Source organism: Gadus morhua, chromosome 2 (genome assembly GCF_902167405.1).
Source record: "Gadus morhua chromosome 2, gadMor3.0, whole genome shotgun sequence".
In the NCBI taxonomy this organism is placed as follows: Eukaryota; Metazoa; Chordata; class Actinopteri; order Gadiformes; family Gadidae; genus Gadus; species Gadus morhua.
Window position 1 is genome coordinate 19782893 of NC_044049.1, and position 18064 is coordinate 19800956.

An 18064-nucleotide genomic window follows, 5' to 3' on the forward strand; every position below is an offset into this window, starting at 1 on the left:
TTTCGCGATTTTGCGAAAAAAAATTATGGACGCAAATGGGCGTGGCCTATGCCAAAAGATGCAGCAGACTCCAGTGAATATGTGCGTACAAGTTTTTGAATGTGGGAGATTCGGTGTGGGAGTTATAGCCCCAAACGCGTATTCATTGGAATAGCGCCACCTAGTGGCCGGCATGTCTGGGTTTTGTCGTCTGCGTAGTGTTCACGGACCTGGATCTAGTCATGCAATTGGCGTGTGTGCACCATTTACGGTTTGGGCTGTAGTACCACTTCTAGGGGGGAAGTATAATAACTAGAACTGCAAGCAGTTATGCAGGGGTCCAAGAAGTGTGCATTTCGCCGGCACAACGCGACAAGAAATGTGCATTTCGCCGGCACAACGCGAAGCAAGTATTCAAAACGCTACCGTGAACAACATGTGGATATAAAGGTTTTGACTGTGGGAGCTTCGGTGTGGGAGTTATAGCCTAAAACGCGTTTTCAGAACATTCCATTGGCCAAATAGGAGATAGACAATGTCGTCGTTTTTTGGCGCCGCCCTGTGGCGAAATTTCCCAAAGACAATTTTCCTTTGCCAAATAACTCCCGCCCATATTAATAATTCTTGGCCATATTTTCTATATAGACTCGGGTTTGCCCCTTGATGGTTTCCCTTGAGTTTGAAGAACATTCCTTTGGCCAATTAGAAGATATACAATTTCCTCGTTTATTGCGCCCCCTAATGGCGAAATATTCCGAATTCTTTATTGAACGCCATTAAGGGTAGCACCGACATGTGTCTAAAATTTGGACTTGATCCGATGTCTAATTTTGGTATTTTCTGATTTTTTGCGTATCGACGTAAAACGTAGCTAATAAAGCAATATTCAAAACGCTACCGTTTCGTAGTCGAAGGTCGGATCAAAAAAGTATATAGTTTTTCTTTTCGTGTGCGTCTGACGATGTCGTGTGCAAAGTTTGGTGTTGATTGGTCGAGAAATGTGGGAGGAGTAGCGAGAAAACAGTTTTGCGGTTTTCGCGATTTTGCGAAAAAAAATTCTAGACGCAAATGGGCGTGGCCTATGCCAAAAGATGCAGCAGACTCCAGTGAATCTGTGTGTATAAGGTTTTGAATGTGGGAGGTTCGGTGTGGGAGTTATAGCCCCAAACGCGTATTCCTTGGTATAGCGCCACCTAGTGGCCGGCAGGTCTGGATTTTGTCGTCTGCATTGTCCGAACAGATCTGGACCTAGTCATGCAATTTGCGTGTCGGCACCATTTACGGTTTGGGGTGTGGGCCCACTTTTAGGGGGGTAAGAATAATAACTAGAACTGCAAGCAGTTATGCAGGGGTCCAAGAAGTGTGCATTTCGCCGGCACAACGCGACAAGAAATGTGCGTTTCGCCGGCACAACGCGAAGCAAGTATTCAAAACGCTACCGTGAACAACATGTGGATATAAAGGTTTTGACTGTGGGAGCTTCGGTGTGGGAGTTATAGCCTAAAACGCGTTTTCAGAACATTGGCCAAATAGGAGATCGACAATATCGTCGTTTTTTGGCGCCGCCCTGTGGCGACATTTTCCAAAGACAATTTTCCTTTGCCAAATAACTCCCGCCCACATTAATAATTCTTGGCCATATTTTTTATATAGACTCGGGTTTGCCCCTTGATGGTTCCCTTATAGTTTGAAGAACATTCCTCGGGCCTATTAGAAGATATACAATTTCCTCGTTTATTGCGCCCCCTAATGGCAAAATATTCCGATATTTTTATTGAACGCCATTAAGGGTAGCACCGACATGTGTGTAAAATTTGGACTTGATCCGATGTCTAATTTTGGTATTTTCTGAATTTTTGCGTATCGACGTAAAACGTAGCTAATAAAGCAATATTCAAAACGCTACCGTTTCGTAGTCGAAGGTCGGATCAAAAAAGTATATAGTTTTTCTTTTCGTGTGCGTCTGACTATGTCGTGTGCAAAGTTTGGTGTCGATTGGTCAAGAAATGTGGGCGGAGTTGGGAAAAAACAGTTTTGCGGTTTTCGCGATTTTGCGAAAAAAAATTATCGACGCAAATGGGCGTGGCCTATGCCAAAAGATGCATCAGACTCCAGTGAATCTGTGTGTTCAAGGTTTTGAATGTGGGAGGTTCGGTGTGGGAGTTATAGCCCCAAACGCGTTTTCCCTTGGTATAGCGCCACCTAGTGGCCGGCGTGTCTGGATTTTGTCGTCTGCCTAGAACTCAGGGACCTGGATCTAGTCATGCAATTGGCGTGTCGTCACCATTTACGGTTTGGGCTGTGGGCACAGTTTCAGGGAGGTAAGTATAATAATAGGAAAAATCCTTACAAAAACAATAGGGATCCAACCTGTTGGCTTGGACCCCTAATAAAAATCCTTACAAAAACAATAGGGATCCAACCTGTTGGCTTGGACCCCTAAAAATCCTTACAAAAACAATAGGGATCCAACCTGTTGGCTTGGACCCCTAATAATAATAGGAAAAATCCTTACAAAAACAAAAAATCCTTACAAAAACAATAGGGATCCAACCTGTTGGCTTGGACCCCTAACTAGAACTGCAAGTAGGTATGCAGGGGTCCAAGAAGTGTGCATTTCGCCGGCACAACGCGACAAGGAATGTGCGTTTCGCCGGCACAACGCGAAGCATGTGTTCAAAACGCTACCGCGAACCTGTGGATACGAAAGTTTCGACTGTGGGAGGTTCGGTGTGGGAGTTATAGCCCCAAACGCCTTGTCCGCTTCCGTTTCGATTGGTTTGCTTTACCAGAGCCCCGTTGGCCAGCATGTTTCCAGGTCCATTCAGACAGCGTCTTGGATGGACCTGGAATACAGACACACTGTTTCCGCCTCTCACGACGTGGACGAGGGGTTGGGTTTTGAGAGGCACATTTTTTTGAAAAAATCAAAAGAATCCAAATGGTATTTTAAAGATTGAATAAAAAGGTAACCTAAATCCATGGCTAACATACTACAATGAGGGTACATCATATATCTGTGGATTGATACTTACGTAATGTTATCAATGGTTTGTTAATGCGTATTTAACACTATTTAATGTTGAGTAATGATTGGTTAGGCATTAAGTTTACTTAGTTAACTATACTTACTATAGCATTAACTAAGCATAACAGTTAGTTGTACTTAGTTGATACTTATCTCAGCATTAACTAAGTAAAACTAACTGTAATGCTTAGTTGATGCTAAGATAAGTATTAACTAGAACTGCAAGCAGTTATGCAGGGGTCCAAGAAGTGTGCATTTCGCCGGCACAACGCGATAAGAAATGTGCATTTCGCCGGCACAACGCGAAGCAAGTATTCAAAACGCTACCGTGAACAACATGTGGATATAAAGGTTTTGACTGTGGGAGCTTCGGTGTGGGAGTTATAGCCTAAAACGCGTTTTCAGAACATTGGCCAAATAGGAGATCGACAATATCGTCGTTTTTTGGCGCCGCCCTGTGGCGACATTTTCCAAAGACAATTTTCCTTTGCCAAATAACTCCCGCCCACATTAATAATTCTTGGCCATATTTTTTATATAGACTCGGGTTTGCCCCTTGATGGTTCCCTTATAGTTTGAAGAACATTCCTCGGGCCTATTAGAAGATATACAATTTCCTCGTTTATTGCGCCCCCTAATGGCAAAATATTCCGATATTTTTATTGAACGCCATTAAGGGTAGCACCGACATGTGTGTAAAATTTGGACTTGATCCGATGTCTAATTTTGGTATTTTCTGAATTTTTGCGTATCGACGTAAAACGTAGCTAATAAAGCAATATTCAAAACGCTACCGTTTCGTAGTCGAAGGTCGGATCAAAAAAGTATATAGTTTTTCTTTTCGTGTGCGTCTGACGATGTCGTGTGCAAAGTTTGGTGTCGATTGGTCAAGAAATGTGGGCGGAGTTGGGAAAAAACAGTTTTGCGGTTTTCGCGATTTTGCGAAAAAAAATTATAGACGCAAATGGGCGTGGCCTATGCCAAAAGATGCATCAGACTCCAGTGAATCTGTGTGTTCAAGGTTTTGAATGTGGGAGGTTCGGTGTGGGAGTTATAGCCCCAAACGCGTATTCCTTGGTATAGCGCCACCTAGTGGCCGGCAGGTCTGGATTTTGTCGTCTGCTTAGTCCGAACAGATCTGGACCTAGTCATGCAATTTGCGTGTCGGCACCATTTACGGTTTGAGCTGTAGTACCACTTCTAACGAAGGAAGTATAACTAGAACTGCAAGCAGTTACGCAGGGGTCCAAGAAGTGTGCATTTCGCCGGCACAACGCGACAAGAAATGTGCGTTTCGCCGGCACAACGCGAAGCAAGTATTCAAAACGCTACCGTGAACAACATGTGGATATAAAGGTTTTGACTGTGGGAGCTTCGGTGTGGGAGTTATAGCCTAAAACGCGTTTTCAGAACATTCCATTGGCCAAATAGGAGATAGACAATGTCGTCGTTTTTTGGCGCCGCCCTGTGGCGAAATTTTCCAAAGACAATTTTCCTTTTTCAAATAACCACATTAATATTTCTTGGCCATATTTTCTATATAGACTCGGGATTGCCCCTTGATGGTTTCCCTCGGGTTTGAAGAACATTCCTCAGGCCAATTAAAAGATATACTATTTCCTCGTTTATTGCGCCCCCTAATGGCGAAAAATTCCGGAATTTTTATCGAACGACATTAAGGTTAGCACCAACATGTGTGTAAAATTTGGACTTGTTCCGATTTCTAATTTTGGATTTCTTTGGATTTTTGATTTTCCACGTCTAATTTAGCTCATAAACCAATACTCAAAACGCTACCGTTTCGTCGTCGAAGGTCGAATCAAAAAACTGTCTCAGGATTCCTTTGCGTGTGCGTCTGAAGATGTCGTGTGCAAAGTTTTGTGTCGATTGGTCAAGAAATGTGGGAGGAGTAGGGAAAAAACAGTTTTGCGGTTTTCGCGATTTTGCGAAAAAAAATTCTAGACGCAAATGGGCGTGGCCTATGCCAAAAGATGCAGCAGACTCCAGTGAATATGTGGGAACAAGTTTTTGACTGTGGTAGGTTCGGTGTGGGAGTTATATCCCCAAACGCGTTTTCCCTTGTTATAGCGCCACCTAGTGACCGGCGTGTCTGGATTTTGTCGTCTGCGTAGTCCGAAGAGATCTGGATCTAGTCATGCAATTCGCGTGTCGGCACCATTTACGGTTTGGGCTGTGGTCACACTTTGAGGGAGGTAAGAATAATAATAGGAATAATCCTTACAAAAACAATAGGGATCCAACCTGTTGGCTTGGACCCCTAATAATAGGAATAATAATCCTTACAAAAACAATAGGGATCCAACCTGTTGGCTTGGACCCCTAACTAGAACTGCAAGCAGTTATGCAGGGGTCCAAGAAGTGTGCATTTCGCCGGCACAACGCGACAAGAAATGTGCGTTTCGCCGGCACAACGCGAAGCATGTGTTGAAAACGCTACCCTGAACCTGTGGATACAAAGGATTTGACTGTGGTAGGAGTAGCGAGAAGTCAGTGTAGCGTTTTCGCAGCGAAATTTTGTAGAAGATATACAATTTCCTCGTTTATTGCGCCCCCTAATGGCGAAATTTTCCGAAATTTTTATCGAACGACATTAAGGTTAGCACCAACATGTGTGTAAAATGTGGACTCGATCCGATGTCGAATTTTTGATTTCTTTGGATTTTTGATATTCCACGTCTAATTTAGCTAATAAACCAATATTCAAAACGATACCGTTTCGTTATCGAAGGACGGATCAAAAAAGTGTTTCATGCATTCTTTGCGTGTGCGTCTGAAGATGTTGTGTGCAAAGTTTGGTGTTGATCGGGCGGGAAATGTGGGAGGAGTAGCGAAAAAACTGTTTTGCGGTTTTCGCGATTTTGCGAAAAAGAATTCTAGACGCAAATGGGCGTGGCCTAGGCCAAAAGATGCAGCAGACTCCAGTGCATCTGTGTGTACAAGTTTTTGACTGTGGGAGGTTCGGTGTGGGAGTTATAGCCCCAAACGCGTATTCCTTGGTATAGCGCCACCTAGTGGTCGGCGTGTCCGGATTTGGTCGTCTGCTTAGAACTCAGGGACCTGGATCTAGTCATGCAATTGGCGTGTCGGCACCATTTACGGTTTGGGCTGTGGACCCACTTCTAGGGGGGAATAATAATAAACACTACAAAAACAATAGGGATCCAACCTGTTGGCTTGGACCCCTAATAATCCGTACAAAAACAATAGGGATCCAACCTGTTGGCTTGGACCCCTAACTAAGCATTACAGTTAGTTTCACTTGGTTGATGCTTAGATTAGCATTAACTAAGGATAACAGTTAGTTTGACTTAGTTAATGCTTATCAAGCATTACGCAAGTATTTAGAAATGGTTAGTTAGCTATGAGTTATTAACTAAGCATTAACAAATAGTTTAGCATGTACCCTTATTGTAAATTGTAAGTTGTAGATGAATAGGGAAAAAATGCTGAAAAGGGACAAAATATCTATGATTTTATTAGAGGGTTAAATAAAAAATAAAAAAAATACAAAAAATGGGGAGAAAATTTAGTAAAGTAAAAAATCCAAAAGTTAAAAATGGATAATATTTATTATTTATTAGAAAAAATGGAAAAGACGAAGACAAAACATTTAAAACATTGGGTAGTGCTAAAAAAAACAAAACATATCTATGGCTTTGTTTAGAGGGGCAAATCCATAAAAAAAAATGGGTAGAAAATTCATTATTTATTAGAAAAAATAGGAAATTAAAAATATATATTTAATATTTATTATTTATTTGAAAAAATAGAAAAGACAGACAAAACATTTAAATTATTGCGTAGTGCTAAAACCTGCGAGCCAAACGAGCTAACCAGTTACAGAAGGAAATCTAAACAGAGGCACTCATGATCGGAGTAGTAGGTGGACAGAATTTGCACTTTGATATCAGTGGGATTAATGTCACGAATGTATACGTGATCAATTGTCGTGTCGTTTTCTGTTGTTGGCGAAGAGACAATTTGGGTGTAACCTTGCTGTTGCATGAAATTTTCTGCAGATTTAGAAACAAGGGCATTGTCGTTGAAGTCACCCATAATTACCTTTCCTCCTGAAAGTTGGTTAAAGTGTTGCATTACCAAAGCGAGATTTTGTTTGAATAAGGCGAGTTTATATGATGGCGGTTTGTACAGCACAATGTAATTGTAATTCAAAGGCTGAACATTAAACATGATGGCTTCCAAGTCACTGCATGGCATGTGTATAATGTTACAAGTGATGTGGTCTTTGTGGTAGTAGCCCACTCCACCGTGCCGTTTGTTTACCAAGTCTTGGAATTGGGTCATGTTATGGTAGGATTGGGACCGGAGTTTGTGATCAAAAGTCCAACCTGGCATTTCAATGGAATCGACTGAGGTGTTTTGTTCCAGCCATGTTTCTGTCACGCAAATGATGTCAGCACTCAAGATTCTCTGGTCATGTTTAAGGTCTTCCATGTGTTGACATAGACCTTGAATGTTGTGGAGGCATATTTTGAGGGTTGAAGTTATTTCTGCTGGTGGAGTTGCAATGAATGGTTCCATTTTTTGCAGAGAAATGTCGATGTCTGGTTTCGAATAGAAGGCTTTGGCTGCGTAGTCTTGAATGATAAGGTTTTCCTCACACGTTACTCGGCTTAATGCTACATATGCTTGGCCAGCTGCAAATATCTTTTTAAGGGACACTACAGCTCTTTCTAAAGTTAAACCTTGAACTTTGTGTATTGTACAGGCCCATGCTAGGCGTAACGGGAATTGGCGTCTAGATCCACCAGTCATTACTTTGTCTTCCACAGCATCTATGGGTGTTGCTTGTTGAAATTGAGGCTCAAAGCATATAGACCTACTCCTCAGTTTCCTGCCGATTGCGTCATTGTCAAAGTTAACCAAAATGGTTTTGGGAAACTGAACGTTCCCTTCAAAGGTGATTTTGCAAACGGTACCGAATACACCATTGACCAATCCATCTGACAGATCTATATTTTTGATGAGCACTACGCGAGCTGATGGACCAACGATTAACGTTCTGCTTAAGCATGTCTGACTATCAATTTTTGGATTATTTTTTCTTGTTACTTGTCCTGTGGTAGGATTTCTCTGAGTATCTTGAGCTTTAATTTGCACCAAATCCGTACACGTCTTGTGTAACATGGCGATGTTATGGGCTGCCACTTCATCGTTTCTGGGGAAAATGTGGAGGTCCTGTGTCAGTTCCCCCTCGCCGGTCTCACGTTGTCTTAGCAAGACTTCATCTCGCTGGTAAAGATTGTCTCCTTTTCTGTGTTTTCTAAGACGATTTAATGTTTCAGCAAATTCTTTGTTTTTTTGTCGCATTATCTTTGTCAACTCAATGTGAGTGAAATGATTGTTCCACAGATCGGTCACCAATTGCTCGTGGTAAAGAGGTGTTCCCTTTACAGGCTCGAGCTGGAAGAAGTCACCAACTGCCATGATTGATACATTCCCAAACCATGCATAATCTCCTTGTTGCTTTATTTGTCGTAGTCTGCCATGGACATACGTCAGGATTTTATGATCAACCATACTCACCTCGTCCAAAATGAGTATTTGTAAGTCTTTCATGGTGGCTCTCAACGAATTGATTCTTTCATCTCCTAGAGGTTGATATGGCAGTTTGGCGGTGGTAGTAATAGCAAAGGTGCTGTGTATTGTGCTTCCGTTGATATTATATGCTGCTACTCCTGTAGGAGCAGCTAGCAAAACATGAGTGTCGTCTGGATTAATGGACATTCTTGCAAAGAGTCTGCATGACTCGTAGTACACAGCTTTAATCAGGTGGGACTTTCCTGTGCCTGCTCCCCCTGAAATGAATACGCGAAACGGGTCAGGTTTTTTTGCCATTGACTTTGTCAAGGCACCATGCGCGGATTTTGTAAAAAATTTGAGTCTGTTCGTTTAACGTGCGCATAATGGACAGACCTTCAGCTCTTTGTATCGAGTGTGTGGGAAATTCTTTAGACAGTGTTGCCTTTGTGTCCGACTGCAAGTCCGGTATGGCTTCTCTTTCATTTTGATTTGTGTCGTTGTTGTTAGACATCTCCTCCTGACATTCTAATCGCTCCAACTCAGATTCAGGGCAAAGGTCTGCCCATGCCTCGTCGTGAGCCCCGTGGTGCCCTGCAACCTCTTGGCATCTGTCGAGCTCATCTGCATCTACTTCAAACAGGGATCTGTTCAAATCTACAACTTCCTTAACACTTTGCGTTGTATTGCTGCTGTTAGTGATGGAACCGGTCCTGTAAAACTGCTCATAACTGTTGTACGGTGGAGGTTTTAACTCATCTGTTGAATAATGAGGCAAAAACAATTGTAGCAAACTTTGGTAGTGTTTTTCTGGATATTTGGTTTGTGAGAAACGAGCGTATCTAGCAACAGCATCAGATCCCCTAGTTCTCATCTTAACAAAGCCAGTGTTATTTTCCAGTTTAACAGAGCCATTGCTGTGCTGCTCTTTCCCGTACAAAACTCTGTATTTTGAAACAAATGTGGCTATACAAATATCATTGAAAATTGCGCCCTGGGGGCGGTTTTTGTAGCGGTCCGTTATGCTCGTCATCCATATCGATTCTGTTGACGTGTCACCCTGTTCTGCTTTGCTTTGAATGACACTGAGAGGATAACTCATTCTGACAGTATTTTCACCAGTAGGGATAAATGTGACCAGTCTTGAGCATTCGTTGAGATGCATGTTTGTAACTCGATAAACACTTTCTTGAGCTGAGACCTCGCGATTGTGGAGAAAGACACTTCCCAACTTATTGAGTGTTTGTTTTGCATCTAAATTTCCATGTTTTTTCATTTCATTTTGAGTATGTTGTAACAATAAGCCCATGTCTTGTTCTGCTTTTGAGATGTAGGATATTATGTATACTACACAAGCAAAAGCATCGCAGACATATTGTATGTCCATGTTGGCATCCCAGCAACGCAAAAGGTCTTTGTTGTATTGATTAACGTAAACATCTGATGGGTTGCGTTTGTGTACAACCGCGTTTTTATTGGTTGTCAATCGGTAGGCATTTTCAAACATTTCCTGGGTGATGTTAACGGAAGCAAATAGCTGATCCACAGTGTCGAAGGTTAGGTCTGGACTTGAAAGAGCATGTTTGACCCTTGTCATGACACTTTTAGCCACCTCTTTTTCTTTTCGCATTTCTAATATAGAGACGTCTATCGGATCAGCGTCTGTTACCTCCTGGTTCTCGTCTGTTTTACTTCTACAAAGAAAGGTGTGGTTGCTTGGAGGACGTGGAAAGTTAAATCTGCATGTTGTGCCTTTTTTCCTACAACTCTTTGAGTGCTTGGAGCTGTGTTTTTGAACGCTGGAAACAACTTCATGCAATGCGTCGGTTGCTGGCGGGAGTTCACAACTGATGTATTTATCAATAAATTGTGTGACTTCTTGGTCTGTGTTTCTGCCTATTTTCGGTGCATTTTCTACCCAGAACAGACAATGAGTATGGGGTGAGCCGCTTTGTTGGAATTCAACTCTAAAAAATGTGTCTATAACTTTACCAATGGGGTTAGCTGGTGACTTGATGACGTCATTTAGAAAAGTCTGAAACCTGTGTTGGAACATTCTTGCCGCGGTAACCGGATTAGTTTTGAGTAAATTGCACCTCTGTGACCAGTCCAGGTCGTTGACATTTCCCTGTATTTTCTGTAGTCTCATGAAAACATCGATGAGTTCAGTCCAGCGTAAATCAGCACATGAAAATGAACAGAACCAAGTAGGGACACCAAGCTGACGAACCATAGCAAATAGATTTTTCTGTACACCTTGCCAAAAAACTGGAGTCCCTCGGATCGGTTGAAGGAACTTGTAACCGAGATCGGTTTTTAAGACATTTTGTACATAGTCTTTGTTTGAAAGCATGGCGGAAGTTATAGCCAATGATTCCCCTGCATGGTAACCTTTTCTCAGTGCTATGGACACCTTGGAAACAACCTGATTGACCTCAGATAAATATTGAGCATAGAAAATGTAGTCCAAGTTGCTGCTAAACCTCCCATCAGCATTTAGGATTCGTGTGTTGATGTATCTACTGAGAGTGAGCCTGTGGGGCCGTGCATCATGGAATGTACCTGTCCCTTTGGGGAAAAGAGTTGGGAAACATTTTGCTTCATTGCCCTTATCTGTCAGCAGCCTAACAGGACTGTTGCCTTCAGCTGGAGCTATTGATAAAACACTTTCGAAATGCTGATCAAATATTTCTTGTGCGATATCTATTGGTTGCAAACATGTGTCCAAGAGTAACCCGTGTGTTTGAGTTTCATATATGTGGTCAGCTTCTTCATCATCCGACACCTGGTCTGATTGAGTTGTAATGTCACTGCTTTCAGGTGCAGATGGAGTGTCATTAACTGGGTTGCATTCTTTCAAAACAGAACATGCATCTTCTGGCAAGGGATTTTCCCATTCTGCGTTAAAGTCTATGTCCTTATACCATTTATTCATGTCCTTTAAACATGCTATCGCATTTTGGATTTTTTGAGTGTGCACATATTGATACTGATAATGCCCCTTATAAGTAAGTTTTCTTTTCAGTTTTATTCGGATCATTAAATCTTGATTTTCTAGCCTTGGGAGAACCGAAGTGACTACATCGCTGTTTGATGGAACGCAAGTCACCGGCCCATGGACAGAATTCTGAGAACCTCGCGGCAATGCCACAAGTCGCATAAAGGGAATATTCAATGCGCACAGGTGTTGTTCTAATGAGTTCAGTGTGCCTAATTCGTCCGGAATTGGATCTAATGCCATATTGTTCACAGCGCTCTCCTGGGGAACCTTACCACTGAGTATCTTGGAGTTGCAACTGAAACATATCCACAATTTCCCAGCAACTGTCTGTTTTAGTGTGCATGGCGTTAAACATGCGTTATCACATTGATGGAGATATGTTGTAGTTATGCATTGTTTTGCAATTGCTGACACAGTTGAAGCCTTGGATTCATATGAAGTTATGTCACATAATCTAACTTGCTTACGGAACAATAATCTGTGACATACACAACAAACATGTTCTGGTCCATGTTTGACCTCTTCTTGGAAGAGCTCAATTACAAAGTCAATATTGTGTTTTAAGAGGGTAAGATTAAGTCTCTTTTGACAGTTTCTTTCAATTAAAGAGGGTTTACATGATGGATCATCTCTGTATTTGATTACAGTTCTTTGTTTCACCTGGTTATGATGGGCAGGATTATTAGCATATTTTTCAATACTGCTGTTTTTAACTTGTTCTTTGAACGTTTCATTATTAGCATATTTTTCCATACTGCGGTTTTTTACTTGCTCTTTAAACGTTTCTTCATTAGCATATTTTTCAATACTGCTGTTTTTTACTTGTTCTTTAAACGTTTCATTATGAGCATATTTTTCAATACTGCTGTTTTTTACTTGTTCTTTAAACGTTTCTTCATTAGCATATTTTTCAATACTGCTGTTTTTTACTTGTTCTTTAAACGTTTCATTATTAGCATATCTTTCAATACTGTTGTTTTTTACTTTTGCTTGATACTGTTCATCACAATTATATCTTTGTTGTGTTTTTAGCTTTATAACTTGCCTATATTCTGTGTCTTCAGCGTATGTTTTCTTTTTCCTTAGATCTTTTACTTTATCACTACATTTTTTACGTGGTGAAACAAGGTCTGCATTGGACATTTTGTGCGTCATTTCACAGAGGCTAGTTAAACTGAAGCATTTATGAGCGTTTTTGTCTTTGACACAGGCAATTGGTTCATAATGGCTTCCATTGCAGTGTTTCAGATACATAGCTTTTCTTGAAATCGGCTCAATGTTCGCCGTAAACGTAATCCATTTCTGTTGACTGTATGTGTAAATATCAACACAGAGCAAATCTGCAGAAGCTTGTATTTCCAACTCGGTTGCCCAAGATCCAACATATTTCATTCTTGAGTCCCTGAGATATTGCTCCACAGAAGCAAATTGCTGTCTTAGACAAGTAACGTAATGAAGGGGATTATTTGAGATATGATTCACTACAGCCTTTCTAAAGGCCTTGTGATTTGACTCGCAACCACTAATTACAGACGAAAGAGAACGAAAGAAACAATTACCGTCACCTACAATGGATGTTGTATGGCATGGTTCAGGCTGGGCCATATCGAAGGGTTGTCCAACAATATTTTGATCTAAAGTTGGTACGATATACAGTTTGTTGCAGATCCTGTTTTTTTCGCTTAATGTCAATCCAGTAAATATTATATTGGGTCTATCTGATACAGAAATTAAACAGACATCTGATGCACCATTTGTGTGAATTAGAAGATCACTGTCAATGTTCACAGTTGTGTCACATGTAGAAGTGTTTGCTACAGGCTGCACAGTTTCAAGGGAAAAAGACGTGTTTACTGCAAGGGAATTTCTATCTGTTAGCGAAAGGACACAGAGATCAGAGTCACTGTCAGTGTCCAAAGTACCGTCATGTGCCGAAGTGCTGGCTTCAGGCTGTGCAGTTAAAGCAGTAAATGGTGAGTATACCTCAACAGCTTTCACACCAGTGACTTCAAACACTTTGTTTGGGGTATGTGGAAGATTTTGATACAAGGAATTGACAAGGTTCTCAATATGGGCAAATAACTCATACACAGTAGCATAGTGCGCTACTATGCCAGTTCCATTTGGTGCAACGGAACCCCAAGTACTACGAGAATGAGGATCGAAAACTGCAAAAGCAGTTTCGACCTTGAAAACGGCACAGACACTTCCTTGGATGTTGAGCAAGCATGTGTCTGTCTGCAGCAGTGTCTTCTGAATAGCCTCTTCTAAAGGCATGGCTATATTTTGCAAAGAAGCGTCATAATCATCCTTTGGATCAAGACTTCCAGTGAGTGTATCAAAATATTCCAAACTAAATAATTTATTGTTTAATTTGCAGTGTCTGGGTAACTCGTAAATGAAAATATGCCCACTGGTTTTGGCTGAACTGATTTCCTTATTTTCTAGCATAGATGTGTACAAGCCATTACCTTGTTTTAGAATATGATTGTTTTTTTTTTTCCATTTGAGAACGCTATGGGTGGCGTGAGTCATAATCGCCGCTATGCCATTTGTAGCACACTGCTTACCTGCATTTTCCCCGAAGATGTGGCTGCTCTGGTCAAACGATCCTTGAAGACACCCAGGGTTCTCATAAGTCACATGACTTGATGTAGCAGCTCTGGCAGGTGCAAAATCACAGGGTGCCTAAAAACACAACAGTAGTTGAATCAAAAAGGAGTGTAACCAATAGTTTATATCGAAATTAACAAGGAATTCATAAAAAGGCTAGGAATCATTCAGCTGTAGTTCATGGCTGTGTATAATGGGAAAACGGAATTGTACATGATATTAACATTACTTTAACTAATTTCCAAGATCTAATAAATGGCAGGAAAACTCACAAGGAACAGGGAATAACATGTTAAAAATAAGTACCTTCTGATTGCCAAGTGTTAGATGAGGATCTTCAAGCTGGCCATTGTCCTCAGGCGGGCTCTGCTGAAATGACAATTCATATAAGTGTTTTTAAAAGCATGTTGTTTCCCAGTAAGTAATTTGAAAATGCACATAGTTTAGGCATATTTATCAATGTTCTAAAAGAATAAAAAAAAAATGGGTCTCTTAAGCTGTGGCTTTTCCCGTTGGTATACAATTTTTCCACTAGTAATTACATACCTGCTGACTGCTCGCAGTGACCTCAGGTGCTGGTTGAAACGGCTCATGGTCCTCAATGTGTGTCATCTGCAATCACAAACATTACGAATGTTAAAAAAAATTAGGTTTACCCCTACATGCAAACTCATAAGCCATAGAAAAGGGGACATTTGGTGTATTGTGGTGAACAGAATTAAGGACAAAGAAAACTTTTATTTCAGTTCAGTTTCAATAATTAAAATGAGCACAACAAGTTCATCAGCCAACCTTCTTGACATTTCCAATTCATAGTGTGTAGATATTACCAAGAACATGTTAAAAACAGTTCAACTATGTTGATTGTAATTATGAAGTAAAAATGTAAATGTTTCTAGATACTGATCCTGGAAATGATTGATTGCTTATTTGCAAATCATTTTTTATATTGTTGTCATTACCTTGGTTGAACATCCCAAGAAGCTGGTCTCATTGGCTGTTGGTTTATCAGCCTGGGCCATCACAACTTTTGGCCCCCAAGGTGTTGGCTCCTCTTGTTTTCTCTGTCCAGAGACAACCCGAGCAGTTGGCTGGTTCACCTTCTACAATGAGGTAAGGGAGCAAAATTATCATGAGAGGTACAATTGTATGAAAATTGAAAAGTGGGCAGTTCAAAGAACTTACTGCTAATGTAGTTTATTTAAAACAGTAACAAACATAGTGTTGTGCACGCCTGTATTTTGTGGCGCTACATACAAATTTAACAACAAAAGCCAAATATTACATAATTACAAGATGCTCTCTTTTTCCCCCTTTCCCTTACCTCACAAAACTTTGTTTGAAGAAACGGCCACTCATCAACACACAGAGTCTTGTCATCCCCCTCCGGTTGAGCAAACTGCAAAGACATAGTAAGAATTATATGTACATTACAATTGAGAAATGGAAACCCAAAATTACACTTTCTTAGGAACTTAGAGAAAATATCAAAAGAATAGAGAACCGCACTCTATTCACTGAATGTGTTTAATCATTACATGTTGTATGCAAATTACCTTGCTCGAATGCACAAAGACGCTGCCCTCCAGAGTGGCTGGCACAGCAGCTTCTGGAACAGGTCGAGGAGGAGGTACGCCCTCCAGAGTAGCTGGTACAGCAGCTTCTGGAACAGGTCGAGGGGGAGGTACCAGCTTCGAAGGTTTGGCAATCCTTGCTGGAGTTTGAAGTGCCTGGAAAATAATTGTAAATCATTGGCAAAACAATACCTACACAGAGAATGTTGGACTATCTCTTGTGTTAAAGGCGAAATCAGAAAATAGTTGTTCCTGTGTTTCAACCAAAAAACAAGTACATATTTCACTGAGAAATTACCAACCTCAAGGCGGGCCTTCTTTCCTTTGGAGACCACAGCCGTGGTTCCATGTGCCACCTTCCGTTTCTATCATAATGGAAGAGAACGGAAATGATAACAGTTAATGAAATAAAACACTTTTATTATCAATGCAACTATCTCTACCATACAATGTAAAGCTTGTCATATAGGATTACAGGCGCTATTAATATGTATGCACTCACAAACAGTTAATATTAAAATCACACAAATTACCTTTGAGCGATTCCCCATGGTAGCATACATGGGGACGTCAAGGTTGGATGGAACAATGCGATCCATTGCAGCCAACTTGTCAGTGCTAAACCGGATAGGGTTTAGCACGACAAAGCACTCCCTCAGGACCAGAGGAGGCACACAAACCTAGAAATAAAAAACAGAATTGAGCCATTTGCCTTGTCTTATAGGAATAGCATTTAAATGAAACAACAAATGTACGCATCATTACGGTTTGATTTCCTTTCAGCTATCATACCAATGTACAAACCTCATGAGGAAGGATCCGCACGGAAAACTGATCCCAGTCCTCAGGCGCATCCCAGGACTCAGGTTGGCTGCGCTATAAACACATAGGGAGAATTAGTATTCAATAAATGTGGCCTAACTAAAACTAAAGCTCTTCAAAATTGTATAACTTTTACCTTTCCGCGACGTCCGACGACAGTTTCCTTGAAGGGGTCAAGGGGACGTGGACGTGAAACTTCTCCCTTCACAACCACGGTAGTAGCAAAGGGTCTCACAGTCGGCGGTGACTTGGGAGGAGACACAGGCGGAGGTGTAACAGGCAGAGGTGACTGTAGCTGCCGAAAGGAGAAGTGCCACAGAAGCTTCGCGAGAAGCGGCATCCCCAGATCGTCACTCAGGTGGATCTATTATAATGAGAAGCACGGGTTATTATTGAAATAAACTGCTTTTGCCGTATAAAAATGACATTTCATGAATTTCTCACGTGCCAAGTTATAACACGACTTACCCCATCACGACTCCACAAGGCACGCGAGTCCAGCGGAAAGCGGTCAGCTGTGACGCAGTACTTTACACCTGCAGAAGAATACAAATATTAAACCATACACTATATTCATATTTTACACGTGGTACCAAGAGGTGGTGTTGATACACTAAAAGCTTTCCTACAAAGATATTCTATACTGACATTATCTCTTAATCATTTTTACATACCGTTCTTTACTGCAACGCGACGAAACTCCTCTCGAAGGAATTGTTGCGGTGCCAATTCACTCGCCAGCCGGGGAGGGAAATCGAGCACAAACACCTGATCCGCACAAAAGTTTTGGATTACACACTATACAATTCTGTTAAATAGTCTGCCTTGAAAATACACTTTATTTTGTAACACAAAAACTACCTTAGGCCATCGACTGCGGGCAGCTCTCAGAAGTCCATCGAAGGCAAATCCAGCCGCTTCGATGCCGAGCGTCGCCGTGAGGTTGTTGCTTGGAGCCAGCAAGCAAACGATGTCGGGGGTTCTGGGGATGTCTGCGTTCAGCAACTCAGTGCGGAGCTCAGCGGCAGACGCCCCAGGCGTAGACAGGAACCCAAACGAAAGGCAACCGTCTGGCATCCTCACGTAACGGTCAACCAACGCACGCAGATGCGAGTCGCCCACAAACAGCACAAACTATAAATAAGGACAAATAAAAAGTTGTCATTCCACTCCAAACATATTCCACAGCTAAATTATATATTATTTTCTGAAAGGTCTTTGACAAGTTTACCTGCTTAACTGGAGACTCAGGAGGGAGATCCAATCGATGGAACTTCCCAGTGAGGGCAGAGACAGGCCAAGGCTTGACACGGTGACGTGCTCCAGTGCCAAGCACTAATAAAGAGACAAATTCAACGCAAAACTAAAATGAATAACTTATCTCGAGCTGTTGATCTAAAAGTCAAACATCACACATTCATGCAATAGAATTCTGAGGAATATAAATGAGTTGAAAACATGCATCATTGTATCTTTACGACTACA

General features: G+C 41.4%; 1 protein-coding gene across 1 annotated transcript in view; it reads right to left on the bottom strand.

The window, feature by feature from the left end:
- Nucleotides 1-16626, bottom strand: part of LOC115556988 (uncharacterized) — a 47273-nt gene extending 30647 nt beyond the window's left edge. The window contains exons 1-8 of the mRNA XM_030374473.1: nt 16562-16626; nt 16291-16437; nt 16060-16122; nt 15740-15913; nt 15508-15582; nt 15284-15286; nt 14730-14795; nt 14141-14258 (exon numbers count right to left, since the gene is read on the bottom strand). Of these exons, the coding sequence (XP_030230333.1) occupies nt 14141-14258; nt 14730-14795; nt 15284-15286; nt 15508-15582; nt 15740-15913; nt 16060-16122; nt 16291-16356 (565 nt within the window). The 5' untranslated portion in view covers nt 16357-16437; nt 16562-16626. The remainder of the gene's footprint in view (nt 1-14140; nt 14259-14729; nt 14796-15283; nt 15287-15507; nt 15583-15739; nt 15914-16059; nt 16123-16290; nt 16438-16561) is intronic.
- Nucleotides 16627-18064: the final 1438 nt, after the last annotated feature.